The sequence below is a fragment of the Rhea americana genome, unplaced genomic scaffold (genome assembly GCF_003343005.1).
Source record: "Rhea americana isolate MKP2758 unplaced genomic scaffold, rheAme1 scaffold_234, whole genome shotgun sequence".
NCBI classification, from domain to species: Eukaryota; Metazoa; Chordata; class Aves; order Rheiformes; family Rheidae; genus Rhea; species Rhea americana.
The window spans coordinates 943242-970686 of NW_028186351.1; the positions used below are offsets into that span (position 1 = coordinate 943242).

At 43.1% G+C, this 27445-nt stretch overlaps 1 protein-coding gene across 1 annotated transcript; it reads right to left on the reverse strand.

Moving 5' to 3' along the window:
• Window positions 1-1529: 1529 nt before the first annotated feature.
• Window positions 1530-23869, reverse strand: MATN1 (matrilin 1). Its single transcript, XM_085306227.1, has 7 exons — window positions 23751-23869; window positions 20262-20608; window positions 9807-10029; window positions 7636-7761; window positions 6930-7343; window positions 4262-4414; window positions 1530-1645 (listed from the first exon to the last, which is right to left on the reverse strand). The coding sequence occupies exons 1-7, from the start codon at window positions 23836-23838 to the stop codon at window positions 1530-1532; spliced, it is 1467 nt and encodes a 488-aa protein (XP_085162353.1). The 5' UTR covers window positions 23839-23869.
• Between the last annotated feature and the right edge of the window lie 3576 nt (window positions 23870-27445).

Genomic DNA, 27445 nt, shown 5'->3' on the forward strand with positions numbered 1-27445 from the left:
GCAGAATAACACAGCAAGGATTCACAGAAATCATAATCAAGTACGTATTAACACACACACACATATATATTAAGCTTTAAATCAAAAACAAATCTTTCCAGGTTTTTATGTATGCACTCTATATGATGCAACGAACATTAGCATGGTCTGGCTCTCAGTTACACGCAGTGCTCTGCCCATTATACAATCTGTGCTCTACTGTTATACTTCTCTTTTAAACAAATGCAGGTAGACTAGACTCTTTAAAAAATACAAGCTGGACATAACGCTGTGGCTGAGCTGCCCTTGGTATAAATGAAGGATTTCTGGTTTTGTTACATTACATAAGGAAGGAGGGAAATAATAGAGTTTGAGGATCTTAGATGATCTTGTTTTCTAAGGCTTCAATCCTTTTTGCCACAGCTTCCAGTGAGCAAGAGTTAAGGGGAAAAAATGACAGTGCACATTAGTGATTCATTGTTCAAGTCCTCCTTTAGCTTAGAGCACAGATAATGAATGGAGCTACCTTGCTGGGAGCAGGTAGAGGAGGAATACTGTCATCATCTACTCTGCCWTTTTCAGAATTGTTCAGGTTGATGAACTTTTATTCAAGGTAAAAAATGTTCACACATACACACATACTCATACACACCTCTAAATATACTGTAAAAGGAAAAGTAAAAAAAAAAATGTAGGGATGATGGAGTGTGTTTTGAATGGTTGACAGAGAATTTTTGACCTTGAGCAGTATGGGCTGTGTGAAGAGTGGAGAGACCTTTTCTTAGAGTTATACCGTATCACAATTTTCTGCTGTTTTCACTAATTGCTTTTCATGATGTGCCTAGGAGCTGCAACCCACCAAGTGAGAAAAAATGATTTATTCTGACCTTTTGCATAATATAAGTCATAAATTGTACTCAATTTGAACTAAAGAGAAGAAAATATAATGTGTAACTGACATAGCAAATACAGCAATGTGTGTCTGAATTAAAACATTGCTTTTAAAAGACATTCTCTCCTTATTCCTGGTAATGAAGACTCTCCCTAGCTATGGGTGAGAATCCCACCCATGGAGCTTTAATGACTGAATCAGCTGCATACAAGAATAGTGGTTTCTTCTGCTTGCAGCCCTCTGATAGCTACTCCTGCTCTCAGCCCTCACGTTTTGGCTTGGTTCACAGGACTGTGGAGCTTAAAGAAGTAGCGGCATTATCCCATGCATGAACCATCCACACACTTCCACACTGTTGTTAAACTGGCATCAGTTAAGCATCTTCCTAAAAAAATGACTTAGGCCTTGCTGTATACAGCTCTTTGCTGCCTGACAGTGGTTTGACATATTCTGCCTTGGATCCAATGTTTCCCACCTACTTCTTGTTCTTTGTAGCAGATTGGTAGCTGTGCACTCTAGAGCAGGGATCCTTCCTGTTATATATCTATTCATAATCCAAGTGTCTTCTCTMCAGCTTCCTGATCACTTATCTAATCTGCTTCCCCCCAGTGCCAGATTCACCCCGTGGTTCACCCCAAGAAAACCCAACTCAACCCACTCAGTTCTGAACCAAGATAGCTCCCAAAAGGATATATTTCCGTTGCAATGACTTTACAAGGTCTTCTACTTTTGTCTGGAACTTCACAATAGATTTACATTCACATGGATCCTCCTCTGTGGAACACAGGATCAAGAAGATGAGTTAAGTGGTACATAAAATGATTAAATCAAAATCWTTGTTGCAACTGAAATAGGCAATTCTTATTTTCTTTACTACAAACACGAAGGAGATCAAACTATCATTCTTTCTAACTACCTGACTGATAATTTCTGCCTTTAAACTCAGATGACAAGAAAATCTCACATTTTGTTGTAAGCTCTGTTCAAAAAAAAAACATATTTCCTAAAAATCCAGTTTTCTGAAAGCCCACTGAGTTCTACTACTGATGCTTAATATATGGCCCCAAAATGTGAAACTGGCCAGATATAGCATTCAAAACAATCTGTTTTCCAGTTATCTTCCCMGTAGTGTTATCATGGTGGGCAATACTCTTTGCTGCTCATAAGCAGGAAGATATCAGCCTTTGTGAAAAAAAATTTGGAGGCACCGTTTGCCATCTGTCAAGGCTTGTTTAATCTTGGTTTCAGCACTTCATTTCTTGAGTAAGCAGAGCAACGTGCATTCCTCAGTTTGGTAAACTATGCCAGTAATTTAGATATRTTCTTAAAGAAAAAATAAGTTATTCTGAAAAAAAAGCAAAAAAGATAACTGGAATGACTGGGAAAAGAAAGGGGGTATTTTTAAGTCCACATTGAACCAACTCAACAGCCTGGTGAGAGGAAGGAGGAAACAGAAGAGAGAAAAATTGGTTAAAAGARAGGACATCACTTGCAGAAGAACGAAAGAAGATTAAACTGAAGTTGGATATAAAGAAGTTTCTAACTATCTCCTAATAAATGCAGGCTGGCACTGGAAAAACACATACAAATATTCAGCCCCTCCTCCTCAAAATTCAAATGTTAAGATACTTAGAAAAAGTGATTTTTTTTTCAAATAACTACTTCCCCAGAGTCTCCTCCCCTCTTTTTAGAGTGGTGAATCACAAATACATTTGCTTTCTCCAAACTTATTTAATTAAAATCTGTTGGGGGTATTCATATGACTCCTATCATCTTGTTTGTGGATTGATTCCCACTTTTTTAGTATCTGTGGCAAAGACAGTCTCCATTCTGCAAGCTGGCTACCAGACTCTGCAAGACACAGGACTCAGGGGGGTGGTATCCCTCCTAAAGTTCTCCAGAAGGAAAGGAAGCCCCTGTCTTTAGGAATCAGATTGCAGAAAGGATGGCGCTTGCCTGGCATAATTCAGGATAGCTGTAGTGAAGCAAGGACCAAATCTTATTTTTCTAAGAGACAAGTTTGACTCCTAACTTTCCAAGTACTTTTTGTCTCTAACATAGGTTCAGGAAGAAAAATAAATGTGCCAGTTACTGCCGACTCATCAGTGTTTACATGGGAATCACCTGGATTCGGCAGAAGATAATATTAGAAATTACAAAGAAAGGAAAAAAGAGTTTAACATTTAGGAAGTATTATTTTATCCTGTTGATGCTGTAGAGAGCATCTTAATACCTCCTGATCATTCAAGCACTTGTCCACCTGAGAGCAGTGGTGATCTTTGCATCCCATGGGGCCATAGGGCATTCARGAATAGGTCTGCATGTCCATGGGAAGTAGACCTGAGCTTGGCAGAGCTCCCTTAGGAACTGAACCAGCCCAATCACAGCTGCAGGAAGGGTATCTCACTGGTATSTGGAAGCAATCATGTTTACTTAGCAGGAAAAAGAAGCCAAAGGACTCTTAAGTATCTGGACTCAACAAGAGGGTGCCAGGTTCCTGCTGCATCTGGCAGTAGAGCTCTCAGAAGTGCAATGAAGGTATGCAATGTGTTAAATGAAGCCTGAGTATTTGGGGTTTCTACAACGRCCTGCTTGAGCAAGCAGATCTATGGCAAAAAGCCAGTATATTTCATAGGAAGCATATTCTTCTGTCTAAATAGATACTCAAAATAATGTTGGTAGTTCTTTTTTCTAATTTTGAGACCCAATTTATTCACAGGTCAACATTATGGTTTAGCTTTTGTGGTATGTCTATGTCTATGTCCCACTCAGTCCGCTCTTGAACTTAACTTTACAAGGCTACCCAAAACTGAGGCAACTTAGAATTTGTATTGTCCAAATTTAGACACCTAAGGGCCATGTGGAAGATACCAGATGCCTATTTTAAGCTGCAGTCTGTCACTCCTGTGGTGCCTGTCTGACTGTAGAAGCAGCCAGTGATTTACTAGCTTCAACTCAGATGCCTATTTTTGACTTGATCTTCAAGTTAAGCCAGAGAGAGCCACCCATGGCTTCTCTTCTAAGAGCAGTTTTTTCATTCCTCATACACCTTTGGCCATGTTCAGGTCCTGTTCTAACTTGAATTATTTACTGAAGAGGAAAGGAAGAAAGAAAGTAGAGAAGAGTAGACGTAAAAGGGAGGAGAGAAGGGTTGTGAGAGGGAGAGATGGCAGAGATTTGGGAGTGTCTGTGATTTAGGTTACTGCCCAGAAGTCGAGCATCCCATGATCCTTCCAAGTACTCTGCATGTTTGWTCCAGTGAGAATGAAGAACTCTGTATAACGTCCATCCATAGGGGCTTTTTGACCTACTGCTTCCAGACTCCAGGCCTTGTTGCGCTCTAAATGCTGTGACTAAATTTTCTCCTCCCCCCCRTTCTCCCCCTCTCACCAACGCAGATTTTCATTTGCAGCTTCTTCCCGATCTTGCTGATGGTTCTGAAGTCCGCCGTGTAGAAGTAGTGCTCAGCTACTGGTTCTGAAGCGATTTCCCTGAGCTCATCCTCCACTGCATTGCCAACTCCCACAGCAAACATCCTAAAGCCTGCAAGCAGTGAGAGCCTGTTAGTCTGACAGCTGTGGATCTTCTTGCTGCTACAGCAGCAGACTCTGCTCRGTGTGTAGGTGCTTGCTCACCTTCTACACTCCCAGCCTCCACATACCTCTGCAGATATTAACTAGGAATCATACTATRTTTTCAATTACCATTCTAAGTGTATTGTTTGGACAAGCTGGGCTTCTGAGAACTTCTGTTCTCTTTGTGAACTTGATTATTGTGCTGGTCAGTTCCTTGGCTGCCAGACCTTCTGGAATAGGTGCTATTAAAATTTCCAGAATGCTGAACACACATMACAAGAGTAGACTATATAAGTTAGGAATGTGTTTCCCTCTCAGAATCCCAGCAGAAGACTATAGTGTGATATATATGTGAATAATTTCCAAAGTAAAATTGAGAGTTTGAAGTCCCTTTGACTCTAGAAAAACAGACTGAGCTCTGGCTTAGCTAGGAATGTACCTGATGACATTAAATGGACTTGATATTTGTACACTTTCCTTCCTCACTAATCTAAATATTTGGGGGGAAAAAATCAGCTTTCAGGTTCAAAGTCCTGCTTCAGATCCCAGATGAATCTGAAATCTTATCTATGTCTTTAATTRTATCAGTGTAGTCAAATAAAGAATAATTCCTCCCCTTACAAATTTTGCCACTGTTACATCTTGTAATGGATAAGAAAACAAGGTAAAAACTAACTCCCTTCAACCTCTACCGTTATGGACTGAATTCAGGTCAGCTGGGATTCCAAAGTATTTTTGCAGGCAAAGTTTTACTAGAATTACTATCATATCAATAGTAATGTTTTGAAGTTACAGGAAAAAACGTAAAGAAAGGACAAATGATCATAACACCATGACAGGGTCATGCATCCCACTAGTAATGAAAGTGTTTTAAAAATAATATGAAAGGAAACAGTGGAACTTTTCAAAATAGCCTGCTGTCACCACTAATCAGCTTAGCCAGTGGCAAAGACCTTTGTGTAGTTGAGATCCATGGTTCAGTTAAACTGTAGTTGAATCTCTTCCAAAATGTGCAAACCGTATTATTTGTCAGAAACAACCCATACTGTGAGTTAACACTTTGGCAGGTACTATGCTTCAGTGCTGGGAGACTGATTGGCCAGTTTTGGCTTAAACCTTGTTTTCATTGAACTGAACTGGAGTTTTTTCATTGACCTGAATGGTGATGCTAGTTAACTCCTGCTTTGGAATGTTGCAGTCCAGCCACTGCTAATGCTTTTTCCCTTCCCCTTTTTGCTTTGTCTTTCTTCCTCCGAATGTATCCAGTATTTGATTTTTTCTAAGTTCAACTCATTTTTGGAGCTCATTTATAAGCATTTTGTTATTTATCCCAGTGAAATCACTTATGAGCAGGTATTGGGGATGTCTGTGTAGGAAGAGGAGGAGAGGAAGAAGTAAGGTCTAAAGTCTTACCACCACAGAAGAATACATTGTATAGATGGTTTTATACATGCTAAACCTTAGTCACATCTAGTGTCAAGACCAAAGATAGAGGAGACAAAAGATTTAGGAATTCGTGAGCATAGTCGTGAGCCACATCCTTTTAACAGTGATGTCAGGAGACTGGGAACTTRTTCAGCAGGAGGTCAGCAAAGTGGTAGATCTCAAGATATGTAGGTTCAAGATGTTTAAATGTGTCAATATATATCCACCCGGCTGAAGAAGTTTTCTTGTTCACCTTCTTTCTCCTGTTTTGTGCACAGRAGTGGTCTGTTATTGTAGAGTATCAACACTGACCTGGAGTTGTGTATATTCAGSCTACAGGCAGAGAGGCCAGCTTAGAGATGTGCCAGTTTGAGCCTCCTGGATGGCTATAATGTGAATTAAAGGGGACATAATCCTTGTGCAAAGAGGAATTAGTGTGCAAGTGTGCCTGGGATTTGGGCAGGGAGTCCACAGTTATTCCCATAATCATTGATTCTGTTTTTTACTGTTTTATTATTTCCTCCTTTTTTCAGGCCTTAAGGCTGACTTGGCCCTGCAACTTCTTTTCTCTGTGAGGCTCTCTGCCAATTGTCTTTGTCTTTCCTTGAGTCCCGCTTATGCTGGCCTGACTTTTATTACCAACATCTGAGAGTCTCATCTCTGTCTCTAAGTTTTCTGCCCATTTGGGGTGAAGTGTGCATGATAAACCATTGTGCGTCCCATGACAAATGTACAAAACTCCATCCTGCTCTGCAAAGAAACACCCAGAGGACTTAGGTTAAAGACAGAGGGGAGGCTGTGAGAGTGAGAATCAGCTGTTGGTAAACCAAGGTTTGTCTGAATCTGCAGCCAGAGCTGCTCCATGTTCTGTATGAGTTTATAGAGATACCCAGACAATGTCTGGATAAATTCACTCTTTAGCAACCTGTATCTATCTGTATCTATCTGTATGTATCTGTAAGAGAGATCTTTTGGGAATGAGTTCATACCTAAATTGGTACTAGATGCAATGCCTGGTCAAAGGGAGAAACAAGCTGTTAAGAAYTGAGGAGACCTACCTAGATCTTTGGCTTTCTTAGCAGCATCWGTGATATAATCTTGTGACCGTCCATCAGTGAAGACTATGCCCACCTTGGGAACCCCAGGCCTAGCTCCATTRATGATGGAAAAGGAACTGTCAACGAGGTACTTCAGAGCCTGGCCTGTCATCGTTCCTTTCTCCATGTAGGCCATTTTCTTGACTGCTGCTTTGATGTCTTTCTTGTTCTTGTACTGCCCCAGAGGAAACTCCTGCCTGACAGAACTGGAGTACTGAACCAGGCCAACTTGTGCCTGTTTCTCTGACACCTCGAGCGACTCCACAATTTGGTTGATGAACTTCTTCACCAGCTCAAAGTTCTCAGGCCGCACACTCTTCGAGCCATCAATCAGGAAAACAAGGTCCAGAGCAGATCCCGACCCACCATTGCAAGCTGAAGCAAAATATGAGAAAAAGACAAAAGAAGATAGCAACTACCTGACTCCAATTAATTATATAGAATATAAACCTAGCGGCAGTTTATTGCTAACAAAATAGATTTAATCAATAAAAACTCTACACCAGTTCACACTTTTTTTCCTACTTTTTCAAAAAAAATCTTGCTAAGCATTTGTATGTGTATAGTTTCATCTTCAGACTTTTCTGAACAGAATATGTCCACTCTGTCTCAGTGGCTCCCTATCCTACCACTGCAGAACACAGCTCAACTGAAAATCATTACRTACCGCTGCAGGTCTTCCCGTCACTGTTCAGTGTGAAACCCTCTTTACAAGCACACTTGTATGACCCTGGAATGCTTGTACAGATCTGCTCACAGTCGTGATCTCCAGTGGCACACAGATCAGACACCACTATAAGAAAAGGTGCACATTAAAGTCAGAGACCATGCTAAGGCTTCTCAACCCAGAGCCTAAATGTATGTCCACGACCAAAGTGTGATATTTATACTGTCTACACTAGAGCTGAGCGATATCTAAATCTACTCCACAGCAGGACGGTGCAGCAGGAAGCCATTGTACTTAGGTAGTAACTGAGATGCAAGAAATAAGGAGAAATTTTCACAAGTCTCCTAACTCAGAGGCACTTCCAGGACTCGAAGTAATCTCTATGCTGAAGACAAAACCCACCTTTCTGTTGGGCATATCACAATATASTTCACCCTCTAAACTACTGAATGAGAATTGGCTTCCAAGCTACCACCTGGTGGCTGGCTAATACCTATTTTCCCAGCTATGTATGATGATTATGATTAGTGAGTTCAACCTCAGGTGCAGCTGCCATTCCTAAACAGGATTCATGTCCAAGCCTACTTGGAATTCACTTCAGTTACCCTTGCAAGTACATTTTTTTCAAATTCACTCTCTGCAAACATTTGTTCCTGCTGATCTTAACCTGTATCTGACTCCTAAGATGCTAAGCAAACAGAAGCTGAATTGCAGCAATTTCAGCCAGTGACATTCAGTGACTGACAGTGTTGTCAGAGCTATAGTAATGATCATAGAAAACAAACCCGAAACTAAACAGATTTGCTTGGAGCAAATTCATTTACAAATACTGGGGAAATCTGTGCYGAAAGTTGAGCATTTCTGGCTCTATAGAAATGATGGGAGTGGTGATAAGTCTTTCAAAGTTAAGAGGATTCTGTTTGTTATTTCAACTAGGTTGTGTTATCCTCTTATGCATTCTTTTTACTTCCTTTTGCCTTTCCAACCTACAGCTCTGCATACTGTTGTGCCAACACTAGATCTTTCCAGCACGTACGTAGCCCATATGATTAGGAATATTACTAACCTTGCAAATAATTGTAACACTAGGCTCTCAGGTTGGGTACTCTGAAGAATACATAAATTTTTATGAGTCTAAATAGAAGCTTGATTGTGAAGGGTCCCCCTTCTTCTTGTGTGTTTTTAAGCATTATGGGAAGCAGCTTGGACAATGTTGCACAGTTCTTCCTGCTGGCAGTAGCCACGAACTGTGCTTCACAATAGCAGGTGGTGTTTGGGTGTATCTCCAAGGATGGTTTTGTRCAGCTGCTTGCATAGCACGATAACAGCCCTCTTGGCAGTTAATCTAGTGCCATTCTCTGTTAGCTGTAATAATCTTTAGCACTGTACTTTAGCTTTTGTCAAGGGGAGAACTTTGTCATCTGTATATTACAAATTTGAAAAACAAGGCATAGAAAGGAGGAGATAATTTTCCTTTTCTCTCTCTCTCTCTCTCTCTCTCATTAGATGTCACTAATGCCAGAACTTCAAAACATATCATCAGGCCTCTCTGTCTCTGGCTGACTTCTGACTCCAGGACGGTCAAAACAAAACTCTCACTAATATTCATGGTCTGAATTGCATAGTGAATTTTGTCTCTGCTCCCCTAAGTATGTACCATTTGGTCCCCTCTTTCATTAGCGTGGTCAGTCACAGAGGCTTCACCCTCTAGCAGGGAAGTGAAACCAGCCCATGCTTAACTGGGAATTCGGAAGACAATGATGGTAGGGAAATTACAGGACAGATTCTCAGAACTGCCCAGATGGTTAAACTGTAAGGACAATGAATCTACTTATTTAAAGATCATGTATTCCAGGTTCTTTTTCTACGCCTCAAGAGGTACATGGRTCATGTTTACAAATTTCTCTGTGCAAGTGAAGTCTGGAGACTTCTTTAAATGAAAATTGAAATACYCATGCATCTCTTGAAAGGTACCTCCAAAGAGCATCCATCTTCTACGCTACTTTGTGCTCCTGTGGATCCAAATCCTTGGAAAAAGGGAGCAGAAGGATGAAGGCTTGTRACATATGAAATTTCCATGTGAAAAGCATGCTGGCAGCCACTTGTACTAGGCTTGGCTAGGAATTGTGCTTTTCTTGGCTAGGAATTCAGGGGTTATGGCAAGGACTTACCACAAAAAGCTTCTTGAAACTTGTGGGTCAGCTTCTCTATAACACTATAGCTCTCCACRTAGTCCACATGATCATCCAGGGGCTCACTAGCAATTCGGCGCAGGGTGTGCATGTCCACCCGGCCAACGCCGATGGCAAAGATCTCAACGCCGGCTGCTCTGGCCCGTGCTGGCACATCCTGCACRCTATCCTGGGGACGTCCATCGGTCACAACAATAGCCACCTACACAGAGGATGCCAGAGACAAGGTATATACCTGAACCGTTTTTAACATAACTATTGCTTGCAGAACAGGTTGGGTTATTAAATAAGGTTTCACATTTTTGAAAGAAAAAGGAAACATATCCCCTCCTCCCCCTCTTCCTTTTCTTCCTCAGATCTCATAAGGTGTCCTTTTTATTTGGGGGTTATTTTGGAGCCAGAAAGGTTAAACTGCCATGTACCTGACTGTTTTAATTAATGGATATTGGGTGAGTCTTACCCCTAAGGAAACCAATGTAAAGGTTACATTCGTCATACTGCTCAAGCCAAACTCTAACCATTTTTATTCCCATGAACCCCTAGCTGACACTAAGGACAACTCTAACTAAATAGCAGCTGAAGGATTAGGCTCAGTATGGGAATTTTATAGCATCTTTGCCCATCTAAGAAGCTCACAGAAGTGTGGAAAAATTGTATGATTAAGGCTTATGCTCCATTTTATAGATAGAGAAAGAGAGCAGAGAAGTGATTTGTACAAGGTTGTACTATGTGTTAGTGTCTGCTATGATTTYCGATTCCCCATTCCACAATAAATAGCAGAGATGAAATCCTATCCATACTATCATCAGCGTTAAAGTGATGGCTGATTTTAGTGAGATCTGGATTTCTCTCTGGGTTAGCTGGAGCCCTGAAGCAACAGAAATACTCCAGGAGTCCTGRTGCTGTTGCTAGGTTGTCCATTTCCCCCTTTATTCTTCTTCTGATGGGTCACATTTTCACAAAGTATCATTTTTGTTCTTGGGCAATTCATCCGCTCCAGCCACTTTTCCTCCTTTTATTGTGACACCATTATCAACTCCAAAGTAACTAGTTGGAATGCAATGCACTATGGAGGAATATTATCATCAGGAGCAGGTGAGCTGCTTAAGCAGAAAAAAAGTCCACATCACAGGCAAATAGCCYCAGTAACACCAAAAGTAAAGAAATACCAAAAGAGAAAGGCAGAAAATAATCTATCAGGAAGAAAAGTTTTGAGTGAGCTGATATCTGGCCACTAAGTCAATAGTCACTMCTCTCCTCTATGACATACATACTGTCCACCTCTGTGAAGATAAAGTCATAAAGATCCATCAGTTGCTCAGTTAGGATAGTGTGATGGCTGTTCTGTATCCTTGGGAGGGAGAAAAGTTACCCTCAGTAAGGTTAAGAGTGAGGTTTCCTGCCCCATACTCCCTAGAAGCTTCAGCCATGCCCAGTGAAGAAGTTTCTTTTCCCTCTGCCCACCATCGTTCAGCMGAGAGGTGTTTGAATGCCCTGGAGCTTTTGCAGTACCAGTGTTTTCTGCTACCTCATTCAGAGCTTTCCATCTGTGCAAAGGATGAGTGAATCTGGAAAAATGTAGAGCTTTCAAACTAATGAAGGTCTCTAGGTGTTTATCTGCACTTCCTAAGGGCCACAAGTAAAAATTCCTGAGGACACCAGAATTCTGTAACTGGCTGCGTCAGAGTGGGGTGGAAGTCTCTCTCCTGTGTTCCTGGCCAAAACAGGGAAATGAGGCAGGAAGGAGAGTCATCTGTGACAGATGTCAGTGCATATTGTAAGAGGGGGGATGAACATGACATTCAGGCCTGACCTAAAAGCCTGACTCTGGGGTTATTGTTGGACCTGCAGCCCAGCCGAGGTGAGGAGCCAGTCATGCAATCACGCTTTCTGCCAGGAGAGAGAGCCCTTGACTCAGCCGCTTATCAGTAGCAAGCTAGCTCTGCCTTCCTGTATGCACACAGCAACKCTGAGACAGGGGTTGCCAATTAGAGCTTATCAAAAGCCAACCTGTCATGAAACAAGATATATTATCAAGTCACTTTTGCAAAGAACACTACACTATGAACAGGTTCCTGTCAGTAGCTATGAATCTCTCCAGCAGTGTTTGTCACAGGACAGAGGTGGTTTACATCCTCATGGCATTTTCTCTGTCTTTGACTCTTTGCATTAGAGATCCATCCTCATGTATACCCAGCCATGTCCCAGATCTGGCCTGGSAGACCTCTGGTAGCAGCATGCACATCTGGATCTGATATGAATAATCTTCATAATGAGTGTGTGTGAAAATCTRGTGTAGAGCATTCAGCATTCTTGTTGCTTTCTAAACTGCTGTTGGAAGTTGGAGAGAAAAATTTTTGGAGGCACAGAGTCTGCATTGGGTGTAGAAGTCAGTTGGTGAGCCCATGGATAAAATGAACATGACAGGGAGTCAGCCTAACTGTCCAGCCAGCCCGGAAACCTGTCTGTGACAGTGCTGAGCAAAAAGAGTTTAAGAAATAGAACAAGTATAAGGTGATCTTTCCCTAGTATACAGATATCACAGAGACATGGTGGGATAGCTCRCATRACTGGAATGCTGTCATGGATGGCTATATGCTTTTTAGGAAAGACAGGCCAGGAAGGCGAGGTGGTGGAGTTGCTCTTTATGTGAGAAAGCGATTGGAATGCATCGAGCTCTGCCTAGGGGTAGGGGAGGAGGCAGTAGAGAGCTTATGGCTCTCTACAGGCTAACATGGGGGACACTGTTGTGGGTGTCTACCACAGGCCACCTGACCAAGAAGAGGAAGTCGATGAGGCCTTCTACAGACAGCTGGAAGTAGCCTCAGGATCACAGGTCCTGGTTCTCMTGGGAGACTTCAACCACCCTGATATCTGCTGGGGGGACWACACAGCAAGGCACAAACAGTCCAGGAGGCTCCTGCAGTGCATCGATGATAGCTKCTTGTCATAGGTGGTGGAGGATCCTACAAGGAAGGGTGTCCTGCCGGACCTTGTCCTTACCAACAAAGAGGGACTGGTTAGAGATGTGAAGGTTGGGGACAGCCTTGGCTGCAGTGACCATGAGATGGTGGAGTTSAGGATCSTRCAGGAAAGAAGTAAGGCAACAAGCAGGAGTGCAACCCTGGATTTCAGGAGAGCAGACTTTGGGCTCTTCAGGGACCTACTTGGAGGAATCTCATGGGTTAAGGGCCTAGAAAGAAGAGGGGTCCAGGATAGCTGGCTAGTATTCAAACATCACTTCCTCCAAGCTCAARAGCAGTGCATTCCAAGGAGAAAGAAGTCCAGCAAAGGAGGCAGGAGACTTGCATGGATGAGCAAGGACCTCCTGGCCAAATTCAGATAGAAGAAGAAAGTACACAGAATGTGGAAGAGGGGACAGGCTACTTGGGAGAATTACAGGAATGCTGTCAGAGTATGTAGAGATGTGGTGAGGAAGGCTAAGGTCCATTTGGAATTGAGTCTGGCAAGGGATGTCAAGGACAACAGGAAGGGCTTCTTCAAATACGTCAGCAGGAAGAGGAGGACTGGGGAAAATGTGGGCCCTCTACTGACTGGGGTGGGGGCCCTGGTGACGATGCAGAGAAGGCAGAACTACTGAATGCCTTCTTTGCTTCAGTTTTCACTGCTAAGGGCAACCCTCAAGAATCCTGGAGTCTGGAGGCAAGGGAGAAAGTCTGGAGAAAGGAAGACTTTCCTTTGGTTGAGGAGGAAAGGATTAGAGATCTGGGCAAGCTTGACATCCACAAATCCATGGGCGTGGATGGGATGCACCCACAGGTACTGAGGGAGCTGGCGGATGTTGTTGCCAGGCCACTCTCYRTCATCTTTGGAAGGTCCTGGAGAACTGGAGAGSTRCCTGAGGACTGGAAGAAAGCCAGTGTCACTCCAGTCTTCAAAAAGGGCAAGAAGGAGGACTCAGGCAACTACAGGCCAGTCAGCCTCACCTCCATCCCTGGAAAGGCGATGGAACRGCTCCTTCTGGATGTCATCTCCAGGCATATGGAGGACAAGAAGGTGATCAGGAGTAGTCAGCCTGGATTCAGCAAGGGGAAATCCTGCTTAACCAATCTGATAGCCTTCCATGATGGAATGACTGGCTGGGCAGATGAGGGGAGAGCAGTGGATGTTGTGTGCCTTGACTTCAGCAAGGCTTTTGGCACTGTCTCCCCTAACATCCTCCTAGATAAGCTCAGGAAGTGTGGATTAGACGAATGGACAGTGAGGTGGATTGAGAACTGGCTGAAAGGCAGAGCTCAGAGGGTTGTCATCAGTGGCGTGGAGTCTGTTGGAGGCCTGTGGCTAGTGGCATCCCTCAGGGCTCAGTACTGCTTCCCATCCTGTTCAACTTCTTCATCCATGACCTGGATGAGGGGACAGAGTGCCTCCTCAGCAAGTTTGTTGATGATACCAAGCTGGGAGGAGTGACTGATACCCCWGAGGGCTGTRCTGCCATTCAGAGAGACCTGGCCAGGCTGGAGAGCTGGGTGGAGAGGAACCTCGTGTGGTTCAACAGGGGCAAGTGCAGAGTCCTGCACCTAGGGAGAAATAACCCTAGGCACCAGTACAAGCTGGGGGCTGACCTTCTGGAAAGCAGCTCTGCAGAGAAGGACCTGGGAGTGCTGGAGGATGACAAGCTGACCCTGAGCCAGCAATGTGCCCGTGTGGCCAGGAAGGCCAATGGTCTCCTGGGGTGTGTTAGGAAGAGTGTTGCCAGCACGTCAAGGGAGGTGATCCTGCCCCTCTACTCAGCCCCGGTGAGGCCTCATCTCGAGTACTGCTAGGCTCTTGAGTACCAGCCTGGGAGCACCAGTACAAGAGAGACATGGAGCTACTGGAGAGAGTCTGGCGTAGGGCTACGAGGATGATCCGAGGGCTGGAGCATCTGCCCTCTGAGGAACAGCTGCGAGAGCTGGGCCTCTTYAGCATGGAGAAGAGAAGGCTGAGGGGGGGATCTTGTCAATGTGTCTAAGTACCTGAAGGGAGGGTGTCAAGGGGATGGGGACAAACTCTTTTCAGACAGGACTCTTTGTGCAAACTCTTTGCGACAGGACAAGAGGCAATGGTCAGAAACTGAACCGCAGGAAGTTCTGCCTGAACGTGAGGAGGATTTTCTTCACTGTAAGAGTGATGGAGCACTGGAACAGGTTGCCCAGAGAGGTTGTGGAGTCTCCTTCTCTGGAGATATCAAGGCCCGCCTGAATGCAACCCTGTCTAACATGCTCTAGGTGACCCTGCTTGAGCAGTGGGTTTGGCCTAGATGATCTCCAGAGGTCCTTGCCAACCTTACCGATTCTATGATTCTATGGTATCTTGATATTAGGAGATATCGGGAGATTCTGGTTTTCCCAGGATTCTTCCTTTAAACTTTGCCCTATCTACCAGCTTGAGGTGAGGAGTTGCAACATGAGAAAACACATCCTTTTGTTTCAAACCTACTGCGAAATTATTTGCAGTCACAGGATCTCAGTAATTCTCYACATTATAGCTTAATCTCATTTGAAATACTGAGAGTCCTAGTGTGTGGTACATGAAACATGGAGCCTTGTTTGGTAAAGAGTAGAAGGCACGACAGGTTGGAAGAAAGTAATAGCCACTACATCCTAGAGAGGGTGACACATGTCCCTGCAACAGAGGGCTTGTGTGGGCTCAGCAGGTTGCCGTCTGAGAGGAATTCAGAAGGGTGTTCTCATTTGCCTTCTCAAAAGGACAGATTCTCCAGCTTTGCCCCAAGGAAATTCTGCAACTCAGAAACTTCTGCTTTTCAAGATCAAAACCTTTGGTTATTTTAGCCACTACCTTTCTAACTTACTGGATCCAGAGTCTCTTTCTTGTCCTATTTCTGTCATATAGAAATCCCCTATGTTCTCATGACACAGTTTGTTCTTGGTTAAGTAAGACACCAGAGTATTCACAGGCATCCCTAGGCATTCATACTTCAGCAGCTGCCCTGTGTGGGTAATCTCGCAGCTAATGAGGTAGCCATATCTCATTATTCACTTTTGTAACTTGAATGTTGTAGCAGTACTGGATGGGAAATTAAGCAGGAAGCTGATCCTGATTTTCAGRAAGAAGTCCCTGATTTTCTCAGCAATTTGGCAATCTGTTTGTTATCCACCTAGAGAAAGATAAAAGTAATTGGACACCCCTGCATTTTTTTAATAGACATATAAAGACTTTACTTCGAGCTCCTGTGGAAACAAATAGTGCTTTTCCCTGTCTTGGGGTGACATTTGCTGCTTGAAGCACAGCAAGACCAGATAATCTTGTGATGCTCTGACCAGTGTCCAACGTGGTTGAAAATTATAGTACAAATTTTAACAAAGTTCTTGCCCAGTGTTTCTGGAAGCTTCACCTCCCTAAATTACTGGGTGAGCTATTCTTCCTCCTAGGCAGATGATGGGGGCGACTGTGAGCAGCATGATGATCACAGAAGGGAAAAAGTAAAAAAAAAAAAAAAAAAAAAAAAAAAAAAAAAAAAAAAAAAAAAAAGGGAATCAAGGAATGCAAATGGTCTCATTGACCAGGTCCAAAGWGGAAGGAAAGAGGTGAAAGCCTGTAAAGATTTTCTTTTCTTTTCTTCTTTTTTGATGCCTAAGATCAATAATGAAGGAGGTTACCACTGATCTGTCTTTTGAGATGTCCAGGACATTAAGGTTTCTGGGAATCAAAGCAACTTAAAAGTCCTTTATGCGTCACTGTCCATAGAAACATCAATTCTTTAGCCATGCTATTGCAGTGAGCTGCTAAACAAATTCTTTTTTCTTAAGTGTCAGAAACTTAAACTCAAGTCTTGACTAGTTTAATAATAGAGCAAATAAAGTGGCACAACAGCTCTTATGTCTATTGAGATGAAAGGAAACTGGAAGGAAGCAAGAGCGTGTTGGGTGAGTTGTTGGCAGCCCTGCTGAGGAGCAGACAAGAGCAAGAAAGCAGTGCGCARGGAAGGATGTTACTTAAATGGGGTGGAAGATATTAGGTAAATAAAAATCCAAGTATTTCATAGACAGCTCAGTGAAAATGTCTCTTCAATCTACAGCAATGGTCAACACTGCATGTAAGATGTCAGGCTGTGTTAAGAAACACACGAGTGCTAATATTGAAAATGTTATAATAATTTTACATAAATCAGGACTCTGTCCCCATCCTGACCCAGACATGGTCGCCTTGTCTTAAAATAGACATTGGGAACTTAGATAAAGAAAGGAGAAGATATGTAAAAATAGTGAAGTATCTGAAGGACATGAATGGATTTGGTAGCAGTCCTAGAAGAAAATGGATCTAAAAAGCTTGTTATATCTCAAAGGCCACTTAATGGCAAATTAGAAACTGCCTGAGATTTTTGCTAATGTGAAGCCATGCAACAGGTGCCAGCTTTGGGAAAGCAAATTTTGCACACTGACTGGCACTCCTCATGCATCCATGTCCAACCATGAGGTGTTCTACAGCATTGATTTGAAGTCTGATGATGTCAGTCACACCTCAGAAACAAACATTATAGTCATTAYCCCAGCAAGAGCTGACCATTTCCAAGGAAAGAAACAACATCCACCCTTCTGGATCACTACATTTACTGTTGCACATTGGGCAATTCCTGCCAGCAGCCAGCAGTGTAGGAGGCAAGAGAAGTACAAGTAGATGCCCCTCCAACTTGGAGCTTGTCTTTGTGCGCTTAAGCAGGACACCTTGACTTATGGGTACTGAACAACAATTACTGCAGAGATGATAAATAAGCTTTTTTTTTTTTTTTTTTTTTTTTTTTTTTTTTTTTTATTGAGAAGCAAATCTCCTTTTTCCTGTCAATATTCAAGAACTGAAACATTTCTGAGGTTTGGCATTCAAATTCTTGGAATTTTCTTTGTTTGGAGGGCAAAAATATTTTCTTTCTTTTTATGAAATGACTTTTGCATGTTAATTAAAGTGAATTTTTCTGAAAAAAACATAGTATCATCCAGCTGATCTTTTTTTCCTCCAGTTTGGTTGTCTGGCTTTGTGCTAAAAGTTATCAGACAAAAATGAAAATTTCCCATGACTTTTTCCTTCTGGACAGAAAACCATTGTTTACGTGGGGCCTTGGATGGTGCTGCTCAGAGGAAATCCGTTGCTTCTGCCCTGGTCATGTTTCTTGAGAGTAGCACACTCTGGTCAAGTTGAGCTGGACTGTCAACAGGGCAGCAGAAGGCCTCTCCTGGAGAGCTCTTGCTTTCCCACCGGCTCCCCAGAATGGTTTCATGGGAGGAAACATCTTCCATACAAGATCTGAAACAGTTCTTTAGTGAAGTCCTCGGCAGAGAGATTGAGCAGCAGAGTTCTCCTAGAAATGAGTCTCTTCCAGAGCCTGTCTGGGAGCAGGCAGAGTGTGTCACTGCCACCTCTCCTGTGGCCCTGTGACATCCATATTGCTGCTGGGGAAATGAGGAAACTAAAACACACCTTGGCAGTAACAGGGAGWTATCTGAACCTCCAGAAAATTGCAGCTTTGAGGTAAAGGCTGAATCCATACTTGGTCTCTTTGAAGTAGCTCAGTCAAATGAATTAGAAAAATTAGTTTTGCCACAAAAGGATTTTAAAACTCTCTACTAAAAATGATAATGACAATTAGAATATTAATGAGGTCTTGCAATTCTGCAGTGATTTCTTTCAATGAACCTCAAAGAATTTGACAAACAAAACAAGTGTTACTGTTTCAGAATAAACACTGTTGCAGCTAGGCCTCCAAGTTCCCCTGTCAGAGAGGGGTTATTAGATTTTGCACCAGGCAACTCCTAAGCTTGAAGAGTGATATGATCATGATGGCAGGTCAGATGAGTTTCTTCCTCTGGAGTAGATTGCCAGTGTGATTTAAGGAAAGTTTTTTGGAGTGTAATTTTCTGAAGATATCAGTTGTGGTTTTCTTCCTATTGACTCAAACCAGATTATGCTAAAATACAGAAATGTTTCCCCTCTGTGAACCCCACAATAAAAGACAATATGAAGATGGATTCATTCACATTTGCAAATAGGTCATAGTTCAGCACGAAGGGGAGGACATACAAGACAGCTAATTAGATCATCTTTGTGGATGATGGCCTCAGTTTTCAGGGATCTCTTGTGAACTCCCAACTTGCAGAGCCTTTAGATTGCTCTTTTTTGGAGGCAGCAGATCTTTACCAGTGCCTGTTTTTCATGTTTCAGTATTATTTATAACTTGACATCCCGGGGTATCTTCTTTTCCATACTCCACTCTGCAAAACTCTGCCTTCCCTATTGCATTACTAGCAGCAGAGGGAAATGGAAAGTGAATGATGTTCCAAAAATATTGTAATCAAGAGAAAGATCCCAGACTTCCTCACTCCAGCAACTGGGCTCTTGTCCAGCTGGTGGAAAGCTCTAATTGCCTGCATAAAGCCTTTGCTTATTTTGCTGGTCCTGTATCATAGCAGAGAGCCAGTGAAGCTGGCRCAGGGCACAAGGGCCTAGGAAGTACATTCGTGATGTTTAGCTAAAATATACTATCAAGAATACACAGTTTCCACATGCTCAGAAGAGAGACTTCCTGATGACTGTCACTGGGTTGAGGTCTGGTTGCACTCAGGGCCAAATCCAAAGTGGGTAATTGAGATATCTGGGTTTTTTTTTTTTTAACTGAGGTTCCTGGACAGAGAATCTTGTCCAGGACCTGTGATGCCCATTGGAATCAAGTGTAGAATTAAGTTGATCTTATACCACAACCTTAAATGCCAAATAACCATYGAAGTCTGTGTAGTTGAAGGCAATACCCAGAATGGAAAACATAGTCATTAGTTAGCCTCTGAAAAGTTGAAAGACTTGTGAAGGACGCTGGAACAGCACTTCACTTTATAGCTACATGTAAAAGGAGCCGTTACAATGGAAATCTTCAGAAATTTGCCTCATTTTTTACAGTTGTGGATTCTGAGACATTTTTATTACAATAAGTTGGGGAAGATGAGTGCTGTTAATATTAGTATGTTCATACATAGTAAGCCAGCTGAAGTCAGTACTTTGCTGTGGTATGTTGYTGCAGGCACATTGGAAGCAGGACACCATGTCCTAAAGGGCATACACTGTAAGGACTCCAGATGCAGGAAAGCTAGTGATGCTGGATTAATTTTAGCTAGACAACTCCTGGCCAGCTCTTTTACCTTGTGAGTTCTTGGGGGATATTTTTAAATTCCAAAGGAAAGTTGAACTTTTGTTTTCAAAGAGAGTTGGGACTCTCTTCAGCTTTTTCAATTCTGACAATTAACCCCCATTTGCTCCCACACAATCAAAGCATTTAACATCTCACTGAACATGAGTCAGTATTAGCTTGAGCACAGAGAGAGAATCACTTTTCCCCATTTTCTAATTTTTCCAATTATTCCATGGTGAACCACAAAAAAGTGGGATCTTCAAGTCCTTCCCACGCAGCAAAGGAACACATAATTTGCTTACCTTATTAATATTGGGAGACCTCACTCTGGCCCCTTCTGCGTCACTAAAAGCCCGATTAATGGCAAACTGGATAGCCAAGCCRGTCATAGTCCCAGTGGAGAGTGGCTCTATCCTCTGAACAGCTTGCAAGAGGCCGGCTTTGGTTTGGTAGGTCTTGAGGGAGAACTCGTTCTTGACTGCACTGGCATAGTTGATGACACCCACCCGGGTGGAATTGGGGCTCACGTCTAAGCCCTCGATCACCCGGGACATGAACACTTTGACTTTCTCAAACTCATGTGGGCGTACACTTCGAGAGCTGTCGATGACGAACACCAGGTCGGTGGGTTTGGTTCTGCACAGGGTGCCTGGAAAAGATAAAGAYGGAGGAGAAAGGTAAAGGAAAGAGAAGAGCAAAATATTCTGGAGTAAAAATGGACTTGCAGTTTAGAGCAGGCAGCTGAGGCCAGAGGACCCACAAGCTCTTAACCCTTTCTCCCTCTGTCTCGCAGAGGCCCAGTGAGACCAACGTAAGAYTGCTAAATTTTCTTTGTCCTTAGAAAAGAATCTATAAGAAAAATACGGTTGTTCATGRATAACTTGTACTTATAAAGCAGTGAGCTGATGAGATACCAGCTCTGCACTTCCAGGACCAGGTTCTCCACTTGTAACTTAATGAAACTTAATTCACTTATAGCAGCACGGAAAGAGGAAGAAAGCTGTGAACTGTAGCCTATATATGCCATTCTGTATCAAACAAAATCTAAAAATAAGTTATCACAGTTTGGATCYGAATAAGCAAGCCACATGGATATTAATTAACAAGTTTGTGTCTTTGTCACGCGTGACTCGAAGCAGGCATGAAACTCAACAGTTCAGATTCAGTCATGAATCAAGATTCACAGATTCAGCTAACAGAATACGACCCAGTCTCCTGTTCTTCAGCTAGTGGCACTGGTAATGAAACACTGTAATACAGCGAAGACCACCACTGCTTTAGTTCTGTGAACTGGTGAGAGAGAATACAACAGAGAGATGCAGGACCATGCAATTCCTAGTTAATCTCTACAACCCCATAGTAAGATGTGAACATCCACTGTAAAAATGGACAGTATAAACAGAAAACATCAGCAATGAAAAAAGCTGGCTGATTTTTTTTTTTTTTTTACTTTCTCATTTTCATGCTGTTTACCATCCTAATTTTCAACTGTGGCAAAACATAAAAAGGACTGATATTTTTAATGATTTTTTAAATGAGTTGTCTCATTTCCCCCTCCAGATCTATTGCATTCTGTTCTTTTATTTTTTTTTCCTGTCATTTAGCCTGTCTCTGTGGGGGTATCTAGTGCTCTGTTAATATTTGACTTCCACATGGAGAAACGATATAGGTTATATCATAAAGGAGATTTCTGCAGATAGATTTTTAAATGTGAGCTTTTGGGCCAACAAATCTGTTCCAAATTATGACATAAATATTATAGCTAGTCCTCAGTGTGAAATCTAATGGAGCTTTCAGTCTTTCAGACACACAAAAATAAATACCCTGTGATATATCCATAAAGAATCTAATCAGGTTAGTTTCCTGTGAGGCACTAATGCTGAATCTGTATCTGGCTTCCAGACAAGGTTTCTCTAAGTGATGCTGTGTGTAAAAGGGAAGCAGGCGGTAGTTACTGTGTCAGATGCTCAAGTTCCCACTAAAATGCAATATAACCTTTTCCCATAGGGGTGACTTTCACTTTGCCGCCATAATTCATTGCAGCAGAAGGAGAAAACTCAGCTGAYAGTCCATCTTATGCAGGATTGCAAACCCTTTTAGCAGGATTTGGTTTATACCATTTTACAGGTGGGAAATGAAGATACAGGGAAAGGCTAAAGGTCTTGCAATCAGTTCCTCCAGAAATAAAGGACAGATTCCCCTTTGCTATTGCAACTAATGAATCAAATTTGTTTTCAGGTGACAAATCAAGGAAGAAAAGTTAGAATGTTCCCCTAGAAACAGTTGGATCCAATAGAAATTTTGAAGTGCATTTTCTTCTTTCATAGAAGCTCTGTGATTTTGCCCTAAGTAACATTTTTAATCTCTTTTTATAAGACTGCAATATATTTAAGGGAAATAAAGAGAAAAGAAAAAAATGTAAGATCGTAGCTTGGGGGTTTCTGCCTGCCTGGTCACAGCCACTGYGCATGCATGAGGGTCTGCAGGATGGGCCTTGGTTATCTCTGTGGGTGCCATTCAAGCACACTTACTCTGAGTGATGTCTTGACACAATATAGTTTATTTTAAAGTTGAATTAAACCAGAAGTAAAACCCTCCTCTATTTCCAAAAGTGTCCACACCGGAAATGATTCAGGAATAGCTGAACTTCATGCACTATTTTAATGTAAAAAACTCTTAGGGCATTATTGCCAAATTAATTAAAAGAACAGGAAATCTGCCTAGTAATTCAGAATTAAAAGACATTCTGGAAGCAGCGATTGTTCACAATAGAGCATCCTGGTTCGGATGACCAGTCTGTCTAGTTTCCTTATTCAGTGGTATCTCATACTTATCTTGTTCCACTGCAAAGATAAATCTCTTCCAAACTACCAAGGAGAAACTGGCCAGTATATCAGAAAAGTCCCCTTCAAAAGCTGCAGCTAACGTTGCAGTCACTATCACACCTGTTTTACAACTGTCATGATCTGCCTAGATATATATATTATTCTTTGTCATAAAGCCTTTCAATCATTTTTAAAATCCATGAGTAAAGTTTGCCCTGGCCACCTCCTTCTGCAGTGAATTTCCCAGGTTGATTAGAGCCCATAGCAGCATCTCACCCCTAGCAAAGGACAGACACTTTCTAAACAGGAGCCTCTCAAACCCTTCTCTTTTGTAGCCAGGAGTTGCTGACAATAATTACAGATTGAGATTTACAGACCCTGAAACTAAACTGCGCAACCTCAAAGAGTAGGCAGCTCATCTCCTATCTTGCTACTTTATATGCCACCTGAAAAGACAAGCAGAGATGGATTTTGCTTAAGAACAGGTTAAGTAAAGCCTGAGTAAGGCCCAGCCTCAGGAACCTGGCCCAGACTTTCCTACTCTGTGAGGTTAACCAGAGCTTGGGTTGTCCAGCCAACTCCCTTCCTGAGCACCCAGCAAAACCAGCCCTCCACAGAGCTGCAAAGAGGAAGAAGTTTCTGAAGACATGGGAGAGGTCCTTCCCTGACCGGGCATCCTCCAGCCAAAACCTGACACTATGCTGTGGTCTAGGGCTGATCTGATGCCACCTTTGGTTTCTGTGCATCCGTACAGAGCCTTCAGTATTACTCTAAAGCAATGAAACAGGCAGAAGCAAACAGATCTCCAGGTTTTGCTGCCTTGGAAAAATACTTGAGAAAACTTCCTTGTTTCCCTGGCAGATACTGGGCATCTTTCTCGTTTCTTCATCTTCCTTACCATCCCTACTCAGGCTGGGAGGCACAAGGCAGACCCACATAATCCCCTGTGCTGAGCTCTCCACTTACCTCGTGGCTGTGGTGGTACCCCATAAACTCYGTAGCTCTGGAGGAGAAGCAGCAAAGAGAGCAGAAAGCCAGAGAAAATCCTGTCCATGGCTGTGGAGGAGCTGGAGGCTGAATGCAGAGTGGCAAGTGAGAGCCTTGGCCCCGAGGTATTAACCTGCCCTGCCTYGGGGAGGCATGGGGCCAGCCCCTGACACGTGTGAAGTGTCTGGGGCGGGAGGAGGTGGTGGGCACCGAGGGGAKAGGGGCAAGCAACAACGCCTAGGAGAAAATATTACACGAAGGTGAGGAGGGGGGAAGGTTATTGACAGGGAGGGACGTCGAGTCCTGCCGGCCCCCGGGTCCTCCACAATGGCTTCATTGCTCGGCGAAGGGGATGGGGAGCTATAAAGAGACCAGCAACGGCCTGGTATGTGGGGAATCTGGGACCGTAACAGTGGGACCAGTGAAGCCAGCCCCGGGGAACTGGAGTTAACCTGTCAATCACCAGCTCCCATCGGCACAACCCGGGCTTTGCCACAGAAAGTAAACGGTCTGCGGTGCGTCAGGCTCGCGTCCTTCCTGCGGCAAAACCCGGGAAGGGGGAGGCGGTGGGAGGGGGACGGGAATAGAGTCACACAAATCAACGTCTCGGTCCGCGCGTTTGCCAAGCGCGGGGCTGGAAATTGGCCGGTGGGACTGGGGGCTTTGCTACTTCTGCTTAATTTGCGGGCAAATACTCTGTCACAGGAGGAGGCGAGAGGAAGACGAGAGCAAGGCTCAGTGAGACACCGGCAAATGAGTAGGATACAGAGCAAATTTCTTCCTGAGGGAAACAGTCACTTCTCTGTGCCCCCGTGGCAGGAGTGCAGGGAAAGGGAAAGAGAGAGAGAGAAGGAACTCAGTCACCTAAACCAGATAAATAGACAAGAAATGCAGGAAAGACAGATTATAAGTTAGATTTATTTTTTTATAGCGGAACGCTCAAGTCTGCACCCACGAGGGACAGGCAGCTCCTGCCACAAAAAGCCAATTATCTAAATCAACAAATAAGACTGGTGATACTGCAAGTGAACAGAAAGCCAATGTCTTCTGTAAAGAAGAGCAGCGGGAGATTTTTGGTACTGGAGTAAGATGGATTTAATGATGGTTTCATCACAAAGCAATGCATCTATTCCCTCCCCCCCACCTTTTTTTAAATACTGTAACGTTACATTATTGTTGGTTGATTAAAGCCCTCCCTCTGTGACTGATTAGTCTTTGCTCACCTTTCTAGCTGCAGACCCTGGAGCGCTCATCCATTTCATCTGCGTTGGCAAACTACCTTTAATTCAAAGGCCAGTTCTTCTTTGCTTCTTCTGAGTCACTCTTTACTCCAAAAGGGCTTCAGCAGAGGCCGAGAGCTCCTGTAGAACAAGGCTTTTTGATCAGGGAAAAAAAAGACCTGTCCGTAGTGAAGTTGCCAGATTATTTGTAACACTTTAAACATCAAACATGTTAATTAAGATATTAAAAGATGGATATGTTCTCGTGMAAAATCAGGGCTTTGTTGCACTACTATCCTGTCTCTTCGCAGGTGCACACAAACACAACCCTGGGCTTCCCACCATCTCCAAAGCTCGCTGGAAATTTTTAATCAGAAGGAGCAAATGCTTCCACGGAGCTTGTTTTGCTCCCATTTTACCTCTTTCTGTCATGGAGGCTCAGAGTCACCTTCCCTTTTCCAAACTTAGTGGCATCTTATTTCATTTACTTCTTATTTCAGAGCCTCCTGGGATTAAAAGGGCTATCATGTAGGATGTGAAAATTGCAGAATCTGATCATGGATTAGTACAGAAAGCACGTGCCTATGCACACACACAGAGCCCTATATAAAAACTTTATGTATATGTGTATGCCTGTGAAAGTATGCATAAATATATATGTACATGAACATATATGCAAACAAATACGAATGCATGCGTGCACGTGTATATGCATGTATGCAGACACATAACTCTCCTCCATGCATACTTTTCATGCATGTGTTTGTTTATGTGCAAATTTAGATGAGTACAAATATGTATAAGTACTTTTGCTGCTTAAATGCACACAGGTACTTATACCCTCCATATATGTAGCGCACGCGCACACACACACACACGCACTTACAATTATTAGGGAACAAAGTGAAATAAAAGCATAAAATCCTGGAGATTTTACCTCCAACTCTGTCTACGATGGGTTTTCTCCTGTTACTCTGTCATGCATACAGGGACCTATTGGTGCAGACAGTACTTGCTTGCCATGAATAGGGATCATTCAGAGCCCTCCATAATGAAGTCTCTATGGCTGTTCTTGCTGAGGAAAATATAAAGTTTCTCTGTGTCATTTTGCTGCTAATTAGCAAAGAAAGATAAATACATTTCAAGTGAATATTTTTTCTAGCGGAGGTTGGGGCACACAAGCAACATTAAAGCTTTGAAAATAAGGCGAGAGGCAAAGGTGTGCTGGATACTATAGGTCTGCATTTATACCTCTGTAAAAGCAGTGTTTATTTTTAAAATATGAAGCATAATTTTTCCTCAGGCTTCACAAAATGAAAACACTGGATTCAATATTTCAAGAGGAAAATATGCATTTACAGCTCTTCCCAAGCCCACTCGCAACATAAACAGACAAACCGTTAAYGACGGCTCATGCTGGCCCCAGAGCSGCCCTGCCATTCTGCAGAGCCACTATTGTGAGCTTCCCGCGCCCTGGAGYAAGGCAGATCTGTCTCTTCCTCCGACACATCAACGCATGTGTCCCTTTAGTAAAGAAGTGCTTGTTTTAAATACCAGTCCATTCATTYCTCCCACTGCTGGAGGTTCAGCAGAAGATCCTGGGCCCATCTTGTTCCCACTGAAGTCAAATGCTTCAGCCTCGTAGTAAATTCTTGTGTAAAGCGACAGAGCTTTTTTCCCCTAACTGTGATCCTGTTATGTTATCATCTGAGTGCAGATGGAGAAAAAAAGACTAAGCAAGACGGCACCCAAACACTTTTTGTAATGGCAAAGAAAGTGGGAAGCATGAGTGAAAGCAAATCTATATGGGTTTGCTAGCCTGGGTTGCACCCTGGCCTGTGGCTCTCTGCTTCTTGTTCAGATTATGACTCTCTCTGGCCTGTTCTCAACAGGGAGGTGGCAAATATATATATATATATATATATATTTTTTTTTGAGAAATCTCCAATGGTTCTCAACAGAAACTGAGGTCTGCATGCAGAAACAGTCTGCTCCGTTCCATAAAAGCACTCAGCACTGCCGGCTGCAGCCTCCCTGCTCCAACCAGCGYTGGCAGTGGTAGACGAACTGGAGCTGCTGGCAGAGCAGGGCTGTCCCAGGATCGCTGATACGGGGCCACGGTTGCTGGTGCCTGTTGTTGGCCAGTGTGGAGGCAGTGAACGYGGCTGCAGTGAGCTCGGTTGCCCTGTCTGAATGTCACAGCGTGGATGCGATGTTTAATGATACGGCAGTGTAAGGCTCACCATCAGAGTGCTTAAACTGCTGGGACACTTCACCTGGAAAATCATAATATTAGACTTGCTTTGCAGGGCTGGAAAGCCTTTGTACTTCCATAACTACTGACACAACCTAACTACAGCCAAGGTTTCTGCTTGAATTAACRTGAATGGCTTTTCAGAGACAGTTGGGTTTTACAGAAGACTCCAGCATGGATTGCCCTCCTCACTGTGACTA